The following is a 24,851-nucleotide window of genomic DNA, read 5'->3' as shown; positions in this document are numbered from 1 at the left end:
ACATATCTTTTGTTGCTGTATAGCTCCCTGCAAGGGGGTGACAGGGCCTGCTGTTCTTCACATTGTTGGACAGGAGGAGGTGCAGACCTCTGTCATGACTGCTGTAGATTGCAGGTGGAATTTGTCATGAGGATTCCCCAAGAATTGCCCCTAAAGAAGGGGGCAGATGGTTGTCTGTCTTGGATTAATCTGTATTGCTGTGTATTGGTCCTTTTGTGAGCCAGATTTAACAAAGTCTTGTTGAGATGCAAGGCCCAGCTGAAAAATTCCAGTTAAAAGCTGCATGAGAATGCTCATCTCAGTGATGCCCTCCAGCCTGATGTAACTTGATGTCTGCAGAGCACCCAGTGCACTACAACCCCTGGACACTGCCATCGCAGTAATAAAAGAGCTATTATAATCTCTGTCTTCTGCATAGTACAGGCTTGAAAACCATATTCATGAATGGCTGCATCTAGCCACAGCAAAACATAAAGAATCTAGTTTTGCTTTCTGGACTATAAGAAATGGAGGAAGCTTTACATCTCTCCGTAGCATGTCTCCATGGTTAGTTAATTAACAATCTGTACTTGCTAGTCTGAATCTGTTTCCCTTCAATTGCTAGCCACTGATTCTTTCTCTGTACTTGTTCATTAAATTTATAATTAGATTTGTTTCAGTGCCTGGGGCAAAGTGATGGATCAGACTGAAGATGCATTTCTTCTGTATTTGCCTTGGAGGATGCAGGGTAAAACCTGATTGTCCTGCCTGCTAGACTGGGGGTGACAGAGGCAAGGCTGGGGAAAGCACGCTGCATTGCCAAAAATCTTTGCTTACCCAAAATAGAAATTGTTGCTTGTCTGATAAAAATAGCCCACTGTGAAGTAGAGGGAGCGAGGCATCCTGCACTGGAATACACTGCTGCAGCAGAAGTGCTGGAGATTAAAGCAAGGGGTAGATGAAGCTCAGTTCCAGTCATGTCCCCATGAACTATCAGACTTCACGCAGTCTTGGTGAGATGCCCATCTCCACAATGCCCTAGAAGTGTTGTTTACTTTTTCCCTTTGTGCGAAGCAAAGTAGGTGTTGGTGGTGGGATTCACCTGGAACCCGGGTTGGTCAGTGTTTGTGCTCTTCTGCTTGGCAAGGGAAAGCAGCAGTGGTGTCGGAGCGGCCTGGCCGTAGGACTGACAAACCCACTTTGCAGTGGTGGATTGCTGGCAGTGTTTTCCTTACAGCATCCCCAATGAACAAATAATGTTCCTGAAAGCACTTTTTGCCTGGCATAACTTTATGTGCGCTAGAGCTCTTGCTAGGGTAGTTTATGGCACTCTGGGAAAAGAAGGTTGGAATTTTGGGGTGTTTTGGTAGGGGTTTTTTACATTGGAAAGCCACATAGCTAAAATAGCAAAATTTCTAAGGGTAGCACAGGCCTCACTGACTGAAGAAATATGATATGAGCCAGGGCTCTGCCAACCACTGCTTTAGGTTGGGTTGGGGTTGAGTGGTTAGGGGAGGGCCTCAGAAATTCCTGAGCCTCTCAGCTGCCATTGTAGTCACCAGCCCACCCAGCCCTTGAAAGCTATTTTCGCGAATGCTGCCATGACACAGGAGTTTGAGAATGTGCTCTGAGCAGAAGAGGTCTCTCTGCTCCCCAGCCGGCACTTGGACAGAAGGAGATTTGATCACTGTTCTCTGATTATCTCTGCTTCCCTGAAGAGGCTTTGTCTGGGGTAACAAACTCTCTTTTATTGCAAGAGGAAAGGTCAGTGCTTCACCTTGAATGGGTACAGTTGAACCTGGGCAGAACTGGAGCTCTGTTTCAGTCCTGCCTTCAGTAAGAGTGCTCAAAAGGATCTGTGCTCCATTAGCTGTTAATTAGCTCTCTGTTGCTTGTTGGTCTGTATTTTGATGAAGTGGGGCCATAAAAGCATGTTTGCCCATGCAGGTGTGATTGAAATGCGTGGGGTAGATGATAACTGTGTAACTGTATGGAAGTGCATTGGAGTGAGGTGAGGGGTGTTATTCAGCGTGACAGTGCTGGAACTACTTGAAAGTATGCTGAGGTGAGACAGTTGATGCTTGGCCATGTAATGGTGGAGTTGAATCGAGGATGTGCTGCAGTGAGATGGGAGAGGATGTGTGCTTGTGCAGGTTTTGGCAATCAATTTTGCTAGAGAGCAGCAGTGTTACAGCTGAGCTGCTGAAGTGCAGACCGGAATGTGTATGAGAGCTGGAAAAGTGGAGGGAGTGTGCTTGTGCCTGTCAACTACTTGGTGTATGTGTTGCATGCTGACAGCAAGGTCCTCTCTTGGAAGTAGCATACAGGATCGCAGGATTGGTGGTAGGGTAGAAGAGAAGGGAAGGGATGGTTGTGTGGGCATTTGTACTGGAATTTTTCTCTCCCCTGGCCTTCAGCATTAGCAGCTGCTCTGTATTTTCTTCCTCCTCCCCTTTACTCTGTTCTCCGTATTTCTTTCTGATCCTTTTGTTTTCCTCTCAGCTTGTTCAGTATAATAAGGCCAGCTCCAGAATGGAGGGCGACTGCGCTATGCTGTCTCTGCCAGTGGCACAGGACAGCCGGGATTCATACCCAGAGACAGCTGCTGGCCTTCCCCAGGAGCCTGCGTCATCTGACAAGTGCACGAGTGGGGCAGAAAAGCCCCAGCTAGACAAGCAGGATCCCACGGGTTGCCCTTTGTCCCAGGACCAGATGCCAAAGACGCCAGAGCAAGAGTGTATGATCGACTCTCAGCCGATCCTCTTCAGTGAGAACCCCTTTGTGGTGGCTAACCGCAAGGGGAAAGCAGCAGGCAAGGCTTGCCTGGGGGGCCCACCCCTGGGCTATGGCAGGGGGGGAGTGCTGAAGACCAACCTTTACTCCAAGGCAAGCAGTCCCACGGCATGCTGTGTGTGGCATGCAATCACGCAGTTGGGGCCACCTGCATTCTACTAAACCCCTGCGCATGCACTGGGCCCCAGATGCCAGGCAGCACGAGGCCTGCGCGGGGGCTGGTCCCGCCTAACACATGTGCTCCTTCAGTGTTGCGTGCAGAGGCTGTCAGTCGCTGGTGGTCAGTGAATTGTCTTCCAGCCACTAATGTACCCGTTATTGCCAAGTGTGCATGCTGCTGAGCCCCTCTTTGAGGGGAGACAGCGGTGTCAGGCGACTTCTGGGATGTCTCTCTGGGTGGGCAAGAGTCAGGCTGGGAGCAGCAGTGTTGTGAGTGGGGAGTTGGCAGGGCTTGTAGAAGAGTGGTGGTGGTGTCACACTTGTGCATCTGGGCCTGAACAAACACAGCCGTTTTTAGACTGCTGAAAACTAAGAGGCAGTGCAGCTGACATAGTTAATCTATGGCCCAGGTGCACGCTGGTCCTTGAAGTGACATGTTTCAGTATATCTAGACTTTCAGATTTCAAGGGAGAACTTTGCTTTCTGCTCTGGGAAATCTGTTTGTATTTAACTTTCTCACTGTTACGCAGGAAACCTGTGGCAGAGCACGGACTAGACCCAAAAATATTATGTTCCAGATTAGCACCACACCACTCCCCCTTCTTCCTTTCTCAGCCTTTCAGGAGCTCTGAAAAGCAAGAGAAGTAAAAGAACTGCAAACAAACAGTGCCCCCAGAATAAAAACCAACCAACCAAAACACATTCGGCTGTAGTTCTCTTGGATGTTTGTAGCCTTGTTCCTTGGTGAGAATTTGTTTTTCACAGATGTGTAGGCAGGTAAGCATGGAGCAAAGCATGTAGTTGAATCTCTGTAACCTCTCGGTGTATTAAAAAGTCAAAATGGTTTGGACATTATAGACATCTGGCTTTAGAGTTCAAAAGATCAAAATAGCAGTGGTCACAAAGCAGACCCTTTTTGAAGGTAGACTTTATGCCAGATCAGCTATCATCAGTCTGGAGGTGGGTGTCACAGTTAGCTGGAGCTAATCTAATTCCACACTGCTGTCAAAATGGATCAGTTCCCCCTGTCTGCATGTTCTCCTCCTGTGTGCTGACACCAGAACTGGAGCAGTCATGTGTCAGCTGGGTTAGGGACCTGAAGGCCCTGAAAAACAGTATTGTAGAACATCTCCTTCCTTGGGGATTGGTAAGCTGCATGTGCTGACACATGGGAAGACTTGGATAGCAGTAGCCGGAAGCAGGGTGAGCAAGAGCACTCTTCGCAGCCGCATTCTCTGTCACTCCGGTGCTAAGAAGGATCAGATGTTTTCTGTGCTCCAATATAAACTTCAGATCACATCTCCTGGCTTGGTCAGTAGGAATACCATTGCCCAAGGCTGACTTGAATCAAATTACCGTGATTCACTCATGAATGGGTATGGTATTAATGGTTGTGGATCCCTAGATTTGCTTAAATAGTTCTCTAAATCCAAAATTACTTGTTTTCATCTTTAGACACCTAAAATACTTTTTAAATCGTGCTCCTTAATCCTGTGGACAGACTGCAGGTATTTATTCGGACTCTGCTCTCTTGTAGTCATTGGGGCTGGCTGTAGGCTGGCTCAGCCTGAGCGTTGGGCTGATGGGGTCATCTGTCAGAGAAGGGGAAGAGCATCTTTGCTCATAGGCATGCCAAGCTGGTGAGGAGGGCTTTAAACTAAAGTTGCCAGGGGAGGGGAACCTCAGTCCATTCCACTCCTACCGGTGCCACCAATAGATGCCCAGAGCCTGGAGGAGGTTCACAGGTCAGCAGGAGAGCACCTGAAGAGCAGCACAAATGAATTCCAGCCACTCCAGCCAATGTCAGCTTCATCAGGGGCCCAACTTAAATGCCTCTATGCAAATGCCTGTAGCATGGGGAATAAACAAGAGGAGTTGGAGATGTGCGCATGCCCGCATGGCTGTGGTCTTATTGGCATCATGGAGACACAGTGGGATGGCTCCTGTGACTGGAGCGTAGGAATGGAAGGATACAGGCTGTTTAGGAAGAACAGGCAGGGGAGGAGGGTGTGTCACCCTCTATGTCAGTGACCAGCTGGAGGGCATGGAGCTCCACCTGGCGATGGATGAGGAGCTCACCAAGAGCTTATGGGTCAGGAGGGCAGGAACAAGTGACATTACAGTGGGGGTATGCTACAGGCCACCTGACCAGGAAGACAAGTGGATGAGGCCCTCTATAGACAGATAGGAGCAGCCTCATGTTCACAAGCCCTGGTCCTCATGGGGCTTACTTCAGTCACCCTGATATCTGTTGGAGGGACGACACAGTGGGGCATAAGCAATGTGGGAGGTTCCTGGAATGTGTTGTTAACTTCCTTCTCCAAGTGATAGAGGAGCCAATAAGGAGAGGTGCTATGTTGGACCTTGTTCTCACCAACAAGGAGGGGCTGGTGGGGAATGTGAAGCTCAAGGGCAGCCTTGGCTGCAGTGACCATGAAATGGTGGCGTTCTTGATCCTTAGGGCACTGAGGAGGGCGCACAGCAAGCTCACTACCCTGGACTTCAGGAGAGCAGGCTTTGGCCTCTTCAGGTTTCTGCTTGGTAGAGTACCATTGGATAAAGCCCTGGAGGGAGGAGGGGCCCAAGAAAGTGGGTTAATATTCAAGGATCACCTCCTGCAAGCTCAGGAGCAATGTGCCCCAACAAAGAGGAAGTTAGGCAACACCAGGAGGTGTGCATGGATGAACAAGATGCTTCTGGACAAACTCAAACACAAAAATGAAGCCTACAGAGGGTGGAAGCAAGGACAGGTACCCTGGGAAATTGAGAAGCCAGAGAAATTGAGAACAGGGAAATTGAGCAGCCAGGGATCAGGTTAGGAAAGCTAAAGCTGTGATAGAATTAGATCTGGCCAGGGATGTCAAGGGCAACAAGAAAAGCTTCTATATGTATGTTGGTGATAAAAGGAAGACTAGGGAAAATGTGGGCCCTCTCCGGAAGGAAGGGAGAGACCCGGGATATGGAGAAGACTGACATACTCAATTACTTTTTTGCCTCCGTCTTCTCTGGCAAGCGCTCAAGCCATACTGCCCAAGTCTCAGAAGGCAAAGGCAGGGACTGGAAGAATGAAAAACTGCCCACTGTAGGAGAAGATCAGGTTCGAGACCATCAAAGGAACCTGAAGGTGCACAAGTCCCTGGGACCTGATGAGATGCATCTGCAGGTCCTGAGGGAGCTAGCAGATGAAGCTGCTAAGGCACTATCCATCATTTGAGAAGTTGTGGCAGTCCAGTGAAGTTCCCACTGACTGGGGAAGGGAAAACATAACCCCCATTTTTAAAAAGGGAAAAAAGGGAAAAAAGGAAGACCTGGGGAACTACAGGCCAGTCAGGCTCACTTCTGTGCCCAGCAAGATCGTGGAGCAGATCCTCCTGGAAACTGTGCTAAGGCACATGGAAAATAAGGAGGTGACTGGTAACAGTCAACGTGGGCTTGCTAAGGGTAAATCATGCCTGACAAATTTGGTGATGTTCTACAACAGGTTACAGCATTGGTGGATAAGGGGTGAGCAACTGATGCCATCTCCCTGGATTTGTGCAAAGCATTTGACGTTGTACTGCATGACACCTTTGTCTCTAAATTAGAGAGACATGGGTTTGAGAGATGGACCACTTGGTGGATAAGGAATTGGCTGGACGGTCATGCTCAAAGAATTGTGTTCAACAGCTCAATGTCCAATGGGAGACCAGTGATGAGTGGCATTCCTCAGGGGTTGGTACTGGGAGCAGTGCTGTTTAACATCTCTGTCAGCAACATGGACAGTGGGGTTGAGAGCACCCTTAGCAGGTTTGCCTACAACACCAAGCTCAGCGGTGCAGTCAACACACTGGAAGGGATGTCATCCAGAAGAACCTTGACAGGCTTGAGAGGCAGGCCTGTGCAAATTTCATGAAGTTCAACAAGGCCAAGTGCAAGGCCCTGCACATGGATCTGGGCAATCCCAAGCACAAATACAGGCTGGGTGGAGAATGGTTTGAGAGCAGCCCTGAGGAGAAGGACTTGGGGGGTGTTCGTTGATGAGAAGCTCAACATGACCCAGCAATGTGTGCTTGCAGCCCAGAAAGCCAACTGTATCCTGGGCTGCATCCAAAAGAAGTGTGACCAGCAGGTCAAGGGAGGTGATTCTCCTCCTCTACTCTGCTCTTGTGACACCCCACGTGGAGTATTGTGTTCAGCTCTGGGGCCCCCCAACATAAGAAGGACACGAGCCTGTTGGAGTGAGTCCAGAGGAGAGCCACAAAGATGATCCGAGGGCTGGAGCACCTCTCCTATGAAGACAGGCTGAGAGAGTTGGGGTTGCTCAGCCTGGAGAAGAGAAGGCTCTGGGGAGACCTTATAGCGCCTTCAAGTACCTGAAGGGGGCCTGCAAGAAAGCTGGAGAGGGGCTTTTTGCAAGGGCACGTAGTGATAGGATGGGGGTATTGGCTTTAAACGGAAAGAGGGTAGATTTAGATTAGATATAATGAAGTTTTATGATGAGGCTGGTGATACACTGGATCAGGTTGCCCAGAGAAGTTGCTGATGCCCCATCCCTGGAAGTGTTCAAGGCCAGGTTGTATGGGGCTTTGAGCAACCTGTGTCCTTGCCCATGGCGGGGGGTGGTGGAACTAGATGATCTTTAAGGTCCATTCCAACCCAGATCAATGATTCTATAGGTTCCTGTGGAGGGGGTGAGAGCCCTGTCTTTTCTATGCTCTGGGCTACTCACAGAGGTCTTACCAGTAGGCCAACAGCAGTGAACGTGGCTGGGGATGAATCTTGCCTCCTTTCAGTTGGGAGTCGCTTTTTTGCTCAGTGTCTACACCACAGGAGGTTTGCCTGGTCTGTGGCCCAGCCTGTTGAGGGCTAAGGAGAAGTGAGGAGAGGATTCCCAGGGATGTCTGACAAGGCAGAAGGCTTTAACCTGATTCAGCTGGCCTTGCAGGACGTCTGGATATGATCTTGGTTCCAAAGTTTTATTCCCTTGCTGTATCTAGCGCTTTTTGCAAGTTTCTGCCATGTGACAGCTGCTGTTACGCCCAGTGCTAACTCTGCTCTCCCACAGTGAGGTGGCCCGTAGTTGGCCTCGGGCTGGGTGTCAGTGGTCTCCCTTGCATCCTGGTCTCCCTGCTAAGGGAGAGGCATGGAAGTTGCTGCTATACAGTAACTATCTAGCGTTGTTTTCTCTCTTTCAGGCTCCTGCGGGCGAGTCTGGGACAGGAAATTCCAGGCGTGAAACCCCCTATTCTCCTAATAATCAGCAGGTGAGACTGCCCCCAGGACAGGCGAAATGGGCAAAGGCAGGGAGGCATGGTTCCAGGGCAAGATGGCACCAGGGCAGAAGGGCAGAGGAAGCTGAGTGTGACTTCCGTCCCTGAGAGTGATACCTTTGAGGTGGAGGGGCATCTGTCACAGGTGGCAACTACAGAACTAGGGGAAGAACTCTGCTCTTTCAAAATGTCTCAAGGACCCAGGAGTATAATCGGCTAGTCATAAACTCAGTGGAAAATTACTGCTCTGAGGGGTAACTTAATTCACAGGGTAATGAGCAGGGGAGTACCTAGAGTGACTACAAAATTGTAGTTGTCTGTCGTTCTTGAGAATAGCCTCACCAGTGCCGTATACAGAGACTATTTAATTCTGGCAATTGGTATGTCAGAAGAAATGGAGAGGTCAGGATTTGGAGGATCATCTCAGGTCTGTAAACCAGTGCGACTCAGTCTCCCAGAGAGAGTCCTAAGTCTGTGACGCTGCTGGCAACCCACATCAGCTGTTCAGAAGAAAACTGAAGGATCCTGCAGCAGACAGTTCTATGTTAGTGTACCCTTAGGGAGTGATTTTCTGGAACTCTTTCTTAGAGGCCAGCTTTCACTCTGAAATGGGAAGTGTCTTTATTTCTTGTAGGTTTTGATGGTTTTTTTTAAGCATTACCTATTCTCACTAGCTGTTCTTATTTCTCATATAAACTCTGATCTTTTCTTTTAAATGTTGCTAAGTCTTTGATTTCATTTTTCATCCTGTGGCAGTAGGTTTCACAAGTTAGTTGAGCTTTTTGAAGTTAAATAGTCTTAAATTGATTTTTTTTTAAAAATAATTTTCCCTTTAGTCTTCCCATTGTTTTTTATATTAGGGCGCTGGAAAGAACTGAAAATTGTACTTTGTACTCTATCCTTAGTCATTTTGTGTCTGTTGCATTCCTTTTAGAGTACAACTGCTCTCCTACTATTCGGTCATGCTAGCTCTGACACTTACCTGATCTTTAGCTGAGTCATTTTAGTTCTCTAAGTTGGATGAAAGCTGTCTGCTTTTTTGCTAGGTTAATTCAGCTTAGTAAAATTGCATGATCTTGGTGTGAGGTGATAATGAACACTGACTCAGGAGAAGGGTCAGGACCATGTGGCTGGGAGCACCAAATAGGACAACGGAGCTCTAGTATGCAACAGTTCAGTCCATCTTCTATTGCTTCCTTGGCCTATCTTGCATCTCCATGAATTCTTCGATCTTTTGAAGTTGAGTGAGCACCGGGGACACAATAAGATTAGAAGAAGATTCTATGCAATATAGTAATACTATTTCAATGCTTTCTGCTCCAGCTGCATATGTTTTCACTTGTTTGCTTTTCTGACAGCAGTTGCATACTGATTGGAGGTTTATTTTGGGCTGTTTGTAAGTTTTCCCTTTACCACAAGTGCAAATTTTCTCTGAGATTGGGTTTGTTCTGTCTAGAAGAAATGGGGTGGGGATGATAATCCTTATTCTGCAATAAAAAGAGATCTAGATATTAATTTGCTCTGTCTTTTCAGCTCTTAGCTGAAAAGGAAGCCCAAATCCCAAAGGGTGGCCATGTAGCTGCTCATAGAATGATTTAGGATGGGAGGTCTGGTCTAAGACCACGCTCAGAGCAGGTCCAATTAGATCAGGTTACTCAAGGCCACGTCCAGTTAAATTTTGAACACCTCTAGAGACGGAAAGTCTGCATCTTTCTAGATGCCTCCTCCAATATTTGACTACTCTCATTGTGACTTTATTTTTTTTTAACTTTGGATTTGGATGGAATGTCCCTTGTTCCAATTTGTCATAGGCAACTTTTGTAGTACCCCTGGTGTTTTTGTTTATTGGTGTTTTGGCACTGGAGGCTTAGCGCCATTGTCTTTGCCACTAGCAACCCTCTGGCTATAATGCCATCTACTCTTCTAACTTGGGGTGGGCTTGCTCAGTGAAAAATTGTTTGTCTTTAGAGTTTAGTGGTTTGTCATTATTCAGTTTCTGTGGCAACAGTGACTGCTTTGTCTTCTCATAGCAGTTACTGCTCTGAGAGTGGAAACTTTCGAGGTGAAATTGTTCACTCTCTCCTCTGTGGGCTCTGAGAAGAATAAACAAGGTCTCAGTAATGCATTCTATGCATTCACTAATGCACCCCAGGAGCATTTCTGCAGATGCAGGCATTTACCTTTCCAATTTTAGGTTGGATGTCTCAAATTCCCTGTTATGTAGCACTTGCTGTAATTTGTAGTCTATTCTATCACTTCACATTTTTTTGTATCACGAATTCTCTGTAGCTTGAGCAACATATTGAATAATCTATACAGCTTTTTTCTTGTTTTTCTCTTTTATCTCTCTGTTCAGAGATGTGTCTGCCATGAGAGATTCTATTAATTTCTTAAAGTATTTATCGCCAATTTCATGACTTTGTCCTTTATTTTAGCCTTTTAAGGTCTTCAACAGGTTTGCCCACTGCTTTCATTCCTGAGATGTAGTCTGTGTGCCATTTTGATAGCCTTTTTTCCTTACCTGGTCTACGGCTATTATGAATTGGTGACTCTGGCAGTTGTTCTTGAAGATGCTCTGGTGTTGCAGTGCTGAGCTGTTAGTCTTGCTAGTGGCATTCTCAACCCTGCATTCTGTACATAAGCTTGTGTCACATTTACAAGATTTAATACTTTTTGGAATAGAGCCTTCCGCAGCAGTCTTCTGCGTGTCAGGTAAGGCTGTATCTGGTAGATTTAGTCCTCTCTGGATAGTGAATGTTACACAAAATGGAACAGGTCCAACAGGTAATACTGAAGGACACAGGGCAATCACCAGCCTTGTGGCTTGTACATTTTCTGGGGATTCAGGAGACTTGACCTTCAGGTTGTTGCTCAGGAGTAGAAGTTCCAAGGAATTGCATCTCTAATTCTCTGCCACCGTCTATTTTCAATGGAATTTCTTTCGTTTTGACATCTTGTAGTCCAGCCAAAATTTACAGGCTTAATTCAGAGCTCTCAGAGAATTACTGAGGGAGGTTGAATCCTTTGTCCTGAGGCTGGCGTCATGACTGTCTTGCCTGGCCTTCAGTTCTGCAAGCTTCTGGTGGGGGAGGAAGGAGGTGGGGGGAGGAAGGAGGTGTTTTGTGGTGGGTCTGTGTGTGGGTGCCAAGGAGGGCAGAGGGGCTTTCTCCATGGCAGGCAGCAAGGAGCTGCGTGGGGACACTGACATCTCTGGGTAACTGTAGTCTCTGTGCTGGGAAAGGTGCTCCTCTCACGGAAAACCCGGTCTCTTCGTTTTCTCTCCCATTCTCTCCCCTGACGACCCTCCCTGGCATTGCCTCTCTCCAGACGCCTGCAGCCCCTCGGCCTGCTCACCTGTCAGGCAGGGAGACACGCTTTGTAAGTGCCTGATGGTGTGCAGTGTGCGCTGCTGCTCCGTGCTGCTCTCACCCAGCACCGCTGCTCTTCGCCCTTCCTCCAGCTCCGTGTTCCCTGGCTCTTGGTCTTGGTGCGCACTGAGGGCTTGCTGCGGAGAGCAGCACCTGGGGCAGCAGGCCGAGGCATGAGAGGGTTCCCTGCTATCCACTGCTGAGATGGCATCTGTGAACGCTTCCTGGCAGAGGAGCTGTGGTGCTTGTGGCTTTGCTCAAGCTCGGTAGCAAGTGCAGAGGGCAGGGGACGTAAGCAAGGGCCAGGACCAGCTGAGCTGGAGCGGAGAGGGGGAGGGCGGGGGCAGTGCCCAGAGGTGTGCAGAACGAGTTGTGAGTGCCTTCTCACGTAGCAGAGGAACTGCGCGAAGCTCTTGTGGGTGGGCTCTGGACTGCTCCCCACATAAAGAAGAAGGTATGGTGGGGGTTAGTACGGGGCTCGGGGCCTTCTCCCTGTAGAGGGTGGGCAGCGGGGCAGGGGAGGGGATGGGGTTGGGACTTCCGTATTTCTCTTTGGTATGGAGCAGGGTAAACTAAGGGCTTCCTGTATGGACTCCAAATTTACACCTGTATTTGTGTTTTCAGGCTTCCATTAACTTCATTACATCGCAGGATGACAGTAAATCAGTAAGTACATCTGCCTATGCATTTTCCACCACACAGAGCTTGCCTCTTCCGTGTGTGCTCACTTCCAGCCCTCCCAAGTCTCACTGTTGGCTCTTATTCTATCTTCAGTCCTCCAGTATACCTCTAGTTCGAACAAATGCACTAAGTCTTAAATATTGTCAATTTGAAAACTCAAAACAAGTGTTTTTGCAGCTTTTATTCCTGTTTACCTTTGCAGCTTTCACTCATGTAGTTTTTGCTGGCTTACTCAATTCCTGCTTCTACTCTCTTTAGTATTAGATGTTCACTTCCACACAGCATCCAAGAGTGATGACATCTAGGTCAAATCTCAGACTCTTGTCACTGCTTTTACGTCTTCATTTCTAATTGGAGCCCTAGCTGCGTCTCAGTTCATTTTCAGCCCCAGCTTTTGCCAAACCCAGTCCTGGCTGATGTTTCCCTACGGCATCTTCCATTCACGATGCTTACACTCTCCAAGCTTTGATGGACTCATACCCCTCTGACCTGTGTGGCTGCTACTTGTATTGCAGATTCTTCCTCATGTCCTGGCCTTCTCTGTAACCCTGTTGTGACTCTGACTTGTCTGAATCTCTTTGCCTGTCCAAAGTACTTGCACCAGAGGCATTGTTTGGTGTTTGCTGTAGTAGCTCGCCCTCCCAGTCTGGTAGCTGGAGTCAGCAGCACAGCTGAGGAATTGAGCTCAGGTGCATGGATTTGTTTTATTCACTTGCATGGCAGAGACATCTTGTTGCCCTAACTGCTCATTTCTCTCTCTCTCCCCTGCCCCTTCCTCTGCCTTTCCCCCGTTGTGTGGTATTGACACAAGCAGACCAAGCCAGGCGTCATTCAGCCTCTTTCCCGTGTGCGACAAAATGCTGCCTCACTTAATTTGGAGGACGGGGACAGCCCCAATCCCTTCCAGCAACCTGAGCTGTGCTTCAATATCCAGAATTCTGTAAGTGGCCTGCAGTTCCTTCTTGCTAAGCTATGTCTATCTGCCCTGTGTTGCTATAGCGCCACTTTTTCTGGCGGGTAGGCTGAACACACCCTCCCAGTGGTGATTTTGTAGTTTAAAGATCACATATCTTAGGTAAGGCTGGTCTTGTTTATGCATCAGTCTGGATGCCCTCAGTAAGAACCCGTACTCTTCACAAGTAGAGTCATGGTCAGTGCATCCCATGCATTTTTCCTAATGTAGATGAGACTTACCAGCATGCCTGGTATCTTCACCTACCCATTCAAGAAATTAGCATTGTTGAAACTGTATTGTGACTGACGTTGTTCTGTTGAGGCATAAATCTTTCATAACCTTTGTCTAACGATGTCTTGCATCTTGGAGCAAGAGCCAATATCATCTTGCATATAATAAGTTTTATGATTTGCAAAATGATTGGTTTTGAAAGATTCATATTGCCTGGGCTGTATGTTGATGGGAGAGAAAGATTCAGATATTGTGGTCTTTGTCATGACAGAAGACTTGTATACCTGCAGTATATCCCTTCTCTTTGTATTGAAGCTTGTATGACATGATAACAAATTAGAGACCTGATTCGCAGATAAACAGTGATATATAATCCATGTAACTGGCCAAGATTCACATATTTTACAATCTCTTCTGATCTTGATGTTCTGCCTTTGCAGAAGGGAACATCATCAAACAACATAATTTAGCCTTGGTCCAGGACAAATTAAAACAACAAACACCTGAAACTGAGTTAGTGCGGCTAGAGGGATTTAAAGAATGAAGCAACCAAAGGGGATTTGGTTTCTGGTAGAAAGGAAGGTGGTGGTGTCATTTCCCCTCTACTCCCATTAATTTCTGTGATGCTTTGAGCAGGTCATCCCAACTGCTTTTCCTCCCTGAATGTGTTAGGAGGGGTTACGGGGAAGATAGGTGAGGAAGAGACCGGCAAAGACAAATGACAAGCAGTAGGAGGGTCTCTTGGACTTTATCACATGTTTCTGAGTAAGTGGAATTCTGTGAAGGGAAAATTTGAGATCAAAGGCAGGTCATCCCCAGATTATTGATCCTGAGTGGGTTGCCACTTTGATTTAGGAGACTGTGTCCATTAGCCTCGAATTATGTAGAAGTACATACTGGTCATTTTATAAATAGAAGTACAATAGCCGCTGCAAGAAACAAATGAGACTAATAGATCACTTCCCATGGACAAGGCCCCTTTAGCCAGAAATGCCAGGTAAGTCCAGAGCTTGACTTCAATTTTCTAATAAACTAAATGTGGCTTGTTCAGTCGTAAGTAGGGGTCAGAGTCCACTGTATAGCTCTCCTATTCCAGCCCCAAAAGCCCACTGATTCAAGTAGGCACGTGCTAGTTGAATTGGGTGGAAATCCTTAAGGACTGTGACAGCAATATGGCCCCTTGGCCAAGAGATCAGTCAGAAAATTCTGGTCAAGTCAGTGAGGATCTGTACCACCAGAAGTATCATTCCTCCTCTACCATCCAAGAAATAAAATAGGGCTGTGATACATGCGCTGCTGTACATAGCGTGTATACAATACGCTGCTCACGTTTCTTCCAAAGGCTGCAGGAGCTGGCCCTTATGTATTCCACTCTTCAGGCTTTGCAGGCTGAGTTGTGCTGTGTTTCCCCTATGTTCAGTTTTTTGTAACATCTGTGGTTATCTTTACTTTCTGTCTATGTCCCTGTAGCAAAAGCCACCTTCACCACCCTCTCCTGATGAGATCCCCATCAACGTCAAGCAAGCATACAAGACCTTTGCAGCAGTGCCATTGTCACACCCTCTGCTTGAGACACAGGTAACTAGTGCTGGCTGGTGGGGACGTTACGCGAACAGCGGTACAAACAGAAGATTGAGCATTGCAGGTGAGCAAGGGAAATGTGAGAATAGGAAGCACGTAGTGATTTGTTTCCTCCAGTGAAAGCTGTTGAGAAGGAGGGACATATTGAAGTCCCCTTGGAAGCTGGAGTCTTCACGTTGCAGACGGTTACCCTGTCTGTAAACACATCAAGTCCTGAAAGCTCATTGAGTTTTATGTTGCTGTTATTCTCCCTGGACATTAGGATGCTGTTGTATAACCATGCCGTTCTGATATAGAAAATCTCTGAAATTCCAGAGTCCAGGGCCATGGTAAGCCTGTTATGAGGATTTTTTTTTTAATTAGATTTTGATCTTTAACTTAATTGGAACTATTCCTTCTCCCCTCCATGTATTTGAATGACGGAACCATTCAGGCTAGATGAGGCCTCCGGAGGTCATCTGCCTTGGTCCTCCATGCAAAACGGGGCAACCTTTGAAGTTGTATGAGGTTGCTCAGGGCCAGTCCACCTGAGTTCTGAATTTTCAAAAATGGAGATTCTGAGGTCACTGTGGGCAATCTCATCCAGTATATGACCATCTCTGCTGTGAAGAGGTTTTTCCTATATGTTTTATCAGAATTTCTTTTACCGCAACTTGTATCTGTTGCCTTTCATCCTTTTGCAGTGCACCCCTGAGAAGTCTGACCTTGTGCTCTGTAACTCCCCTCTAGGAAGTTGAATACAGGAATGAGATCACCCTGTCCTGATCCTCCTTTTTTCCAGGCTGAACAGGCACAGCATTCTGAGCCTGTTCTCAAATGTCACGTCCTGCAGCCCCCTAAATCATTTTTACGGTCTTCCACTTGACATGCTGCAGTTTGTTAGTGGCAGTCTTGTACTGGGGAGCCCCAAACTGACTGAAGAGAGAGGAAAGATTGCTTCCCTGGACCTGCTGGCTGCACTCCAGCAGCCCAGTATGTGGCCAGCTCTTACTATTCAAAAGCATTGTCCTGACCTATGTTTAGCATGCTGTTGAGGCATCACCCATGCCGTCTTCCCTGCCTGTCCTTCCTGAAGAGCTTCTATCCATGCATGGCAAGCACTCCAGTTATGCAAGATCTCTGGAGCTGTCTGTTTATTGACAATCATACTATCACTTCATTTACTAAACTAAAGAAGCAAAACACTGTCCCCTTTGAGAACCTCGTGTTTGGAAAGACACTCTGTTCTCTTAATCATCTTACTGCTTTCCTTTTCATCTGTTCCTATCTGAATTCGTGCTGGCACATCTTTGATGCAAATGAGAGATCCTGCTTCACAGATTTCTTTCTACTGTGGTTTCTTCCCTCCCCTCCCCTTCCCTCCCCTTCTCTTAATTGACAATACCTTTCCTTACACGTCAATAGATCACACTTACCTTTTTCATAATCATGCTATACTGGGAGCTGTGGCTCTCCTGTAGTGATTTGTGACAGTAACTTTGTGTTAGCTCTAAGCTAATCCTGTCCTCCCACTGTCTACCTTGGCCTGCGTTGGTGCTCATCTGGCCTCATATTGATCTGGTTTGGTAAATTAATATGGGTCACAAGTCTTTCTTTACTGTTTGAGGGTTGATTTCAGCTTTATAGACTGATTTACTTGGAGTTAGGTGACTGTCAGTAGAAGCTCAGGGAAGTTGTTAGCTAAGTCCAGGATGAAAAGGAATTGGAACTTGTCTCTGTTGGCATCTGCAACCCACCAGATGACCTAAGTTCATGAGTCAGATTGTATCTTGTACACAGATGATTTCTCCAGCTTCAGAGTCTCTAGCTGTTGTACTGTGGCTTAAGAAACAATTACTGATCCTGAAGTAGGTAACCTTGTATTTTGCACTATTAAATTAAATTCTTTCCATCCTCCTCAAATCAGTCTGTCATTCCAGGATGACAGTTCAATCTATTTCGAATTTTGACAATGCTCCTCCCCATTCAGTGGAGTGGGATGAATGAGGTAATTTGCAGAGGTCTCAGACAACTGCATTTCTGTGAACCTGTATTCTGATGTTTCCCATTCACAAATTTTATTGACACCTCCCTTGTTTCTGAGTCAAATTTGGCAATGAAAGTGTTAAGCAAGGTAGGTCACAAAACTGATCTTTGAAGTCTCAGACAATTCTATGCAGTTCCTTTGTTTCAAAAATTATTTATGTTATATTTATAGAATATCCTATATATTTATATATAGGATAGTAGGTTAATCTTCATTGCACCTGCTTGATTTTAATATTTTCTGTTTGTTTTTGGTTTTATTATATCAATCCGTGAATATTTGTTGTGTTGAAATTGAACAGACTGATAGCTTTGCTGCTCAAATTGTTTTTTCCTGGTTCTTGATTTTTAAGAATATATTAGCTATTTTTTAGACATGAACTGCCACCCAATTATACAAGTCAATTAAAAATCCATGCTTGTCAGCCTTGCAGTTTCACAAGTCATTTCATTCAGAATTGTTGAACAGTGATTTTCTTGTCCCTGCAGGTGAGTGTATTGAGCTTTTAGGTTTTCTTCTGTGTTAGCAGCAATAACTTCTATTTCCCGATACTCACGTCTTAGGTAGAAGCTTTTTTCTTTTTTTTTTTTTTCTTCTTCTTTCCTTCTCTGTTATTGTGCTCCTTACTTATACAAAATTAAAACTTTCTGTTAGTTTTTGGAGTGCGTTTGAATAAAGTTGAAGGTAGTCTATTTGCTCTCTTCTTGTGGTTCCTTTTCATTTATATAATTTAAAAACTTTCATATTTTTATTAACTTTTTGGCAGTTCTCATTTACCCTTACTCATTTCTGGTTCTCAGATGGGTTTTGTGGATCAATTTCTTTTTCTGCCCCCTGTAGTTCTACTCATCCAATATTCTCTTATTTATTCTGGTAAATGCAGATTTCTTTCTGCCCTGACAGCGTTTCACTTTGTAGAAGTAAATTTTCAATAGTTGCATCTTTGATTTAAAGTCTAAGCCTCCTCCATCTTAAGCTAAGCTCTCTGCTCCTGTTCTTCATCTATTTCCCCAAGTTTTTCAGTTTCTGCCCTTCAAAAAGTTGTCACCATCTGTTTCTGTTTATCCCTCAATTTAACGTAAATCCTTATTACTCACGATTGCTAAGCCTGAAGTGGCATTGTCTTGTGTTAATTCTGGGACTGTTTTGTGAACTAGTCTGTCAGCTAATGCCCAGGACTGCTGCTGTTTATGTGGTATTGGTGACACTTGGCTGGAGGGCAGGAGCGGTGGTAGAAAACTTTCTTTTTAGAACATGCCCATTTCTCTGTATTCTTAGGAATTGCCTGGTCAGACCAGCACAGAGAATCCCAAAACTGCCCTGGAGGTGAGTTCTGGCGGCTGGATCTGGAAGTAGGATGAGGACTAGCAGAGGATTCAGGCTTTCGGGGCTGTGTATGTGGAGACAGGTTCACTGTGTGGGCACACAGGGGTGGGCTGGGGAGGAGGAAGAGGGTGTGGAGCATGTGGCTGGGTTGGGCAGGTGTGGGGCACACACTGTGGGCAATGTGGGGAGGGAGATTTGGCTTGGTCACTCTGTGGGCAGTGCCGGTGTGGCTCTTGCAGGTGGCCACGCACAGCCCCAGTGGACTGCACAGCCCTGAGCAGAGATCCTTCCGCGAGAGGCAGAAGTATTTTGAAATTGAGGTGAAGCAACAGCAGATGGATAAGCCTCCCAAACGTGTCTCCTTGGTAGGAGAGGATGACCTGAAGAAAATGAAAGAAGAGGAAGGTATGTTGGAATCTATGCAAGGAAATTTGGCCTGTTAAGTGAATCCTCTCTCCATGGCAGGAATGGAAAAGCACGTACACCAGAAATACAGCACTTCCAAAAGGCCATAGTTGACTACTCATAAGGCCTGCTGATAGCTTGAAGTGCGTGAATGTTAAGGAGTTCTGTGGATTCTCCACCATTAGCAGTCTTTGACACTGCCTCCGACAGCATCCTCCTAGAAAAGCTGGAGGCTCATGGCTTAGACAAGGGTACTCTTCACTGGGTAAAAAACTGGCTGGATGGCTGAGCCCAGAGTTCTGGTGAACGGAGCTAAATCCAGCTGGCGACCGGTCACAAGTGATGTTCCCCGGGGATCAGTGTTGGGGCCAGTCTTGTTTTATATCTTTATCAGTGATCTGGATGAGGGGATCGAGGGCGCCCTCAGCAAGTTTGCAGATGACACCAAGTTGGGCAGGAGTGTTGATCTGCTCAAGGGCAGGAAGGCTCTGCAGAGAGACCTGGACAGGCTGGATCGATGGGCCATGGTCAATTGTGTGAGGTTTAACAAGGCCAAGTGCCGGGTCTTGCACAGATGTAGGAGACTCAAAGATCAAGATATAAACTATAGAAGGAGAAACTGTAGAGTAATGATGACTTTCAGGGTTGCATTTCAGCTTGTTTTGAGATTTGCTAGGCAGGGTAGATGATGAGAGACATCACCTAATCAGGATATCTCTGAATACTAGAATTTAAAAAAAAAAGAAAGAAAAAAAAATGTCGCTCTGTGGAAGAGAGATCTCATGGTGAAGATTATCCAGAAAATAAATTAAGTTTTAGCTTACTCCGGATGAAACAACCCAATCAAATATCTCAAAAGTGGTAAGTTACATCCTCTGGATTTTTGCAATTCCAGCATTTAGATAAAGTTTTCTACTGCTTTGGGCTCCCACTTCCAGCAAACTGTAGCATTAGAAATGTCAGCATATAGGCACACCTGTTTGTACAAGTGTTCTGTTTGCATTTGTGCATTTTAAAAACATTTAATAAAAGAGGCCAACCAGTGTTATTACTTTGCAGTTATGGAAGATGGGTCAGAATATTTCAGTTAGAAGGGACCTACAACCATCTAGTCCAACTGCCTGACCACTTCAGGGCTGACCAAACGTTAAAGCATGTTATTAAGGGCATTGTCCAAATGCCTCTTAAACACTGACAGGCACGGGCATCTACCACCTCTCTAGGAAGCCTGTTCCAGTGTTTGACCACCCTCTCGGTAAAGAAATGCTTCCTAATGTCAAGCCTGAACCTCCCCTGATGCAGCTTTGAGCCATTCCCAGGCGTCCCGTCCCTGCGTCCCAGGGAGAAGAGATCAGCACCTCCCTCTCCACGTCCCATCCTCAGGAAGCTGCAGAGAGCAATGATGTCACTCCTCAGCCCCCTTTTCTCCAAACTAGACAAACCCAGAGTCCTCAGCCGCTCCTCACAGGACATGCCTTCCAGCCCTGCCACCGGCTTTGTTGCCCTCCTCTGGACCTATTCGAGTTACCTTCACATCCTTCTTAAATGGTGGGGCCCAAAACTGCACGCAGTACTCCAGGTGAGGCCGCACCAATGCTAAATACGGCAGCATTTAGATCACCTCTTTTGACCGGCTGGTTATGCTGTGTTTGATGCACCCTGGGATGTGGTTTGCCCTCTTGGCGCCAGGGCACACTGCTGGCTTCTGTTGAGCCTGCTGCCAACCAGCAACCCCAGATCCCTTTCTGCAGGGCTGCTCTCCAGCCACTCCTCTCCCAGTTCATACATGTGCCTGACATTACTCTGTCCCAGGTGTGGAATATTGCATTTGTGGTTGCTAAATTTCGTGCTCTTGATACTTGCCCAATCCCTCTGCAAGGCCTCATGTCCCTTGAAGAGAGTCAACAGCACCTCCCAGTTTGGTATCGTCAGCAAACTCGCTAATGATGCATTCAACTCCTGCACGTAGATTGCTGATAAAAATATGGAACAGAACTGGCCCTAGAATTGAGCCCTGAAGAACACCTCTGGTGACTGGCCACCTGCAGAGAGCAGCCTGCTCTATGGTCCCTTTTGTCCCTGGTCCCTTTGTTACTTATATGCCTGCCTGCCTAATGGTTCCTCTGGTCCACTGCCATGTATGGTGGCCGTCACCTGCCCTCCAGGCTTTGGTCCCTCTAGGAGGTGAGTGGGAAATTCAGACTCAAAATACATGCAGATTCCTAGGTCTGTCCGCTCTGGGGAAGGGGGCAGGAGAGTCTGCACACTCTTCCAGTTTGAGAATGAGTACACTCAGCATGATGAACTGTTGGAAATCTGTTCCATAGAGTGTTCAGGAATGGAAGTTTAGTGAATAAGGAAGGAGGAACTGAGGGGACGGTGTAGAGTTTATTACATCTGAAGCATTAGTGGAGTGGAGGAGATACAAAGGCATCCATGGAGAGTGTATGGACTTAAAGTGGGACAACCCTGCAGGGATGATGAGCGTAAGGACCTGCCCAGAGGTTGCATCCTTGTGGAGGTTTAGCGAGTGCTTTGTGGTATTAGTCTGTCTTATTTTGGCAGCTCGAAAACTGCAGCAGAAACGTACCCTTCTGTTGGAGGAAGAAGCAGAAGAGGATGAAATGGTTAAACAGGTGCCTGAGATCAGCATGCAGTCCAGTGTCATCATTGAAGGAGTCGAGTACAAGATTGAAAGACTAAATGGAAGGAACATCCAGGCTCCAGCAACTCGGTAAGACAAGACTAGTGGCTCAGTACCACCCATGTGTGTCAGAGGTGTCCCAGTATCAATAATTTTCAGGGAAGAGGGCTGGGCAGTATTTCTTCTTCAGCATAGAAAAGGGCAGGGTTTTTCGAGCTCTTTCTTTTCAGAAGAATAGCTCCTTTGGCTGTGCACTTGGGTATGTAATGATGTTCGTGGTTTGATGTGAAGGCCTACTTATCCCTACTGTTTTCATATTGAGATGTAGGAAGTTAGAGAACAGTAAGGCTGAATCCATCAGGTGACTTTCAGTTGCTTATTATTTATGCTTGAACAAAGGTGAGACAGTGGAATAGACTGAATTTCTGTTTCTTTTGGTCATTCTAGAACAGTAACTGCAATTTAATCAAAATAACCTTGAGCAGCAAAAATAGGGGCTCAGAGTCATGATAAACTTTCTCACTGCCAACTGAGCCACAGTAACTGTGTGCATGTTCTTAACCTGTGGAAAACAGGCTTGTGTGACCTTCTTTCATTGCAGATCAAACTAGTAGTATCTGCATGTGCACAACCTAGAATGCAGATGATAACTACAGCTCAGCTGATCTGAAGTCTACAGTAATTTGATTATGAGCATAAAGCCTCAGTGTGTCAAGCAGTTGCACATAGAGCGGCTACACTGAGAATCACCGTTCTGAGATCGCTCAGGATTCATCCCTAGCCCAGATGTGCATTCACTTACAACCCAGGAGGGTCATCCTTTGTTAACATTCATGCATATCTGACATCAGCAAAGGAAAAAGCTGGAAGCAGCCAGGCTAGAACTGTGCAAGAACTTGTCAGGAAACACAATGCATTACATTTGAAGAGTGTGTGTGAGTGTGTGTGTGTTAATGGATGGTTGACCTACAAACGAAGAAAATGAGTTCTGATGTTAGAGAGTGTGAATATTTATGAAGTCAACATATTTATGAAACCCCTGCAGCAATGGAGAAGGAGCTGTTGAGCAAAGTCATTAAGGGTTGTCTTCAAACTGAACTAGATGTTGCTTTCTGGGGCTTGGGTCTGTTCCGAACCTTTCCTGGGTATGCCAGCCTGTGGTACTGTTAGCTGGTGTGCTTGTTTTTCTCTAGGCCATCTGATGTCAGTGAGAACAGCAGCTCACAGAGGAATTCACTGGAAGAGGGAATCAAGCCTGAACAGAGAACCAACTCTATGTCTGGGTAAGTGGATCAGCAATGTCCTTTGCCTAGGAGCTGCCAGATGATGGAGCAGATGGCTTCTCCTTTTTAGCAGACATAGGGTGTAGAAGGAAGGATTTTGTGGAGAAAGGGAAACTGTGATGGGAATCAACTTCTTAAGAGAGACTCATCTCTGTTATGTGTCTCCCAAGGTGATGTCCTTGGATGTGGTACTAAACAGTTGATTGGGGGTGTTGGTCATCACCTTTTATCTTGAAAACAGGCAGATAAGAGTAGTGGTGGATCAGGCCAGCCTACCTCTCACTGTTTCCCTTTCTGCCCAGGTTGAGTCCATTATATCTTGGAGCAGGGGATCCAGTAGCACCTGTGCGGACGGCCAAAGCTGAACGACGGCACCAGGAGCGATTGCGAATGCAGAGTCCTGAGCTTCTGAGTGGTCAAGAGAAGGAGCTTTCTCCAGCAGAACGTCGTGCTCTGGAGGCAGAGAAACGAGCAATGTGGAGGGCAGCACGGTGAGAGAATAACTTTCACTGTTCTCTTCACTAGGCTAGTTCAGGGAAAGGGGACCTGCTGCATGTCTCTTGGATTACATGGTATTAAAAACAAATAATAAATAAAAAAGCCTTCTTAAGTCAGATGTTAGGGGAGGTTATATAGAATCTGTTAAAACAGTGCAAAGCATCTGCCACTTGGCTGAGCTGATCTGCTTCTGACAGCTACGTGGGTAAGATGTCTCTTATATTTCAACAGTGCTTGCACAATCATGAAGACAGTGGAGTTTTTTAAAAAACATAACTTACATTTACCATCACATAAAGGTATTTATTCCTTCCTTCTCAGTACACAGCTTACCACCTCTTTTGTAACACGTGAAAAAGACGGTATTGAAGCTGCAAGGTGACATATTCAAAATGAAAAATGAAAAGAGCATTTCATCTTTCCAGTCTAGCAACACTGGATAACTTGCTGAAGCCAATTAGCAAGACGGGGACATTCTTATCCATTTTTATCCTCCTTTAGAGGAACAGGGCTGCTAGTGACTCATCCTTGCCAGCCTGTTAGGTAAGACGCTGGAGGGATTACTCTGAGTTCTGACACCACTTGGCAAATCCAGTGTTTGTGAATAGACATGGATGATAATGGTGCTGTTGTCTTCTGCAGAGGCTCTGAGGATGAAGAAGTATATAGTGGAATCCTTAATGAGAAGCTGGCTAATTATCTAGGGCTTTGAGGATACAAAGCTTCCCATTGTTAATTGATCATGTAACAGATCTGCTTATGGTTTATTTAGAGCTGGACTAATGTTCCCAGTACCAGGACTTTTGCCCTTCAAGAAAAACTTTCCTGATATGCTTCAACTCTTCGCCTTGGATGAGTGCTTGGCCTGGTCTGTCTCAGCCAGAGTTTTTTTTTTTCTGAAGCACTGCCTTAGTTTCACTGCACTGCCCTGTAATGTTAGAAAGCTGAACAGGCCACTGGAAAGCCTGTTTGTTACATAGAACCTTGATTTGGAAGAGATTGATTTCTGTTGTCCTCTAGCATGTTTGTTAGACCGTTGAAGCTTGCCCTGCTTTTAGCAGCTTTTGGACCCCATGACCTCCAGGTGTCCCTTCCAACCTGAATTACTCTGTGGGTCTATACTTAGTAATCTCTCCTTCCCTAGTTCCCCACTAACAGGAATGCCTGCATACAGGCACAGTGGTGAGTCAGGATGTCAACAGCGTGTGCTCTGTCAGGATTGTTTCCACCCTGTGCTGCTGTTTCATGCATCAAATACTGTGGGATTCTGTCTGCTGCTCTGATTCACTGAATGTTCTGCTCTATTTGGCATCTCACATTTGTCCTTGTTGATGCTGTTCTGATGATTTCTGTGTCACAATGTTTCAGGTGGCATCATTTGCAAATGGAAGTTCTGTATTTTCACATTAAGCCATGAACAACCCTTTTACAAAAATGCAAGTGGAAGAGAATTTGTAAACAATGCCTGCCAAAACAGATGCAGTGCCCTTGTGTTACAGGGCTAGCAGCTGTGTAGGTGTTGTGGAGCCAAATGTGTACTTACAAACTACCACTCAGAAGAGGCTGGCTGGGACTGAGATGACCAGATCCAAATTCTTGCTCTGGCATATACTTCCTTATGATGTTGGACAGACAACTGAGTCCCTCTGTGCTGCAGATGCATGGCGAGAGGA

At 46.3% G+C, this 24,851-nt stretch overlaps 1 protein-coding gene across 25 annotated transcripts in view; it reads left to right on the top strand.

Moving 5' to 3' along the window:
• SCRIB (scribble planar cell polarity protein) overlaps positions 1 to 24,851 on the top strand; it is a 122,665-nt gene that overhangs the window by 80,609 nt on the left and 17,205 nt on the right. For 8 of the 25 annotated variants that reach the window (XM_064441860.1, XM_064441854.1, XM_064441866.1 and 5 more), the window contains 10 exons: positions 8,106 to 8,174; positions 11,508 to 11,558; positions 12,173 to 12,214; positions 13,041 to 13,169; positions 14,886 to 14,993; positions 18,301 to 18,348; positions 18,588 to 18,753; positions 21,319 to 21,487; positions 22,591 to 22,680; positions 22,983 to 23,171. In XM_064441860.1, the coding sequence (XP_064297930.1) occupies positions 8,106 to 8,174; positions 11,508 to 11,558; positions 12,173 to 12,214; positions 13,041 to 13,169; positions 14,886 to 14,993; positions 18,301 to 18,348; positions 18,588 to 18,753; positions 21,319 to 21,487; positions 22,591 to 22,680; positions 22,983 to 23,171 (1,061 nt within the window). Of the gene's footprint in view, positions 1 to 2,481; positions 2,950 to 8,105; positions 8,175 to 11,507; positions 11,559 to 12,172; positions 12,215 to 13,040; positions 13,170 to 14,885; positions 14,994 to 18,300; positions 18,349 to 18,587; positions 18,754 to 21,318; positions 21,488 to 22,590; positions 22,681 to 22,982; positions 23,172 to 24,851 lie in introns of those variants that run through there. The other 17 variants (XM_064441849.1, XM_064441868.1, XM_064441863.1 and 14 more) reach the window with 11 other exon arrangements.

Source organism: Phalacrocorax carbo, chromosome 2 (assembly GCF_963921805.1).
Source record: "Phalacrocorax carbo chromosome 2, bPhaCar2.1, whole genome shotgun sequence".
Taxonomy (NCBI): domain Eukaryota; kingdom Metazoa; phylum Chordata; class Aves; order Suliformes; family Phalacrocoracidae; genus Phalacrocorax; species Phalacrocorax carbo.
The sequence above is the reverse complement of the archived record's forward strand: the minus strand, read 5'-3'. Positions and strand labels throughout refer to the sequence as shown.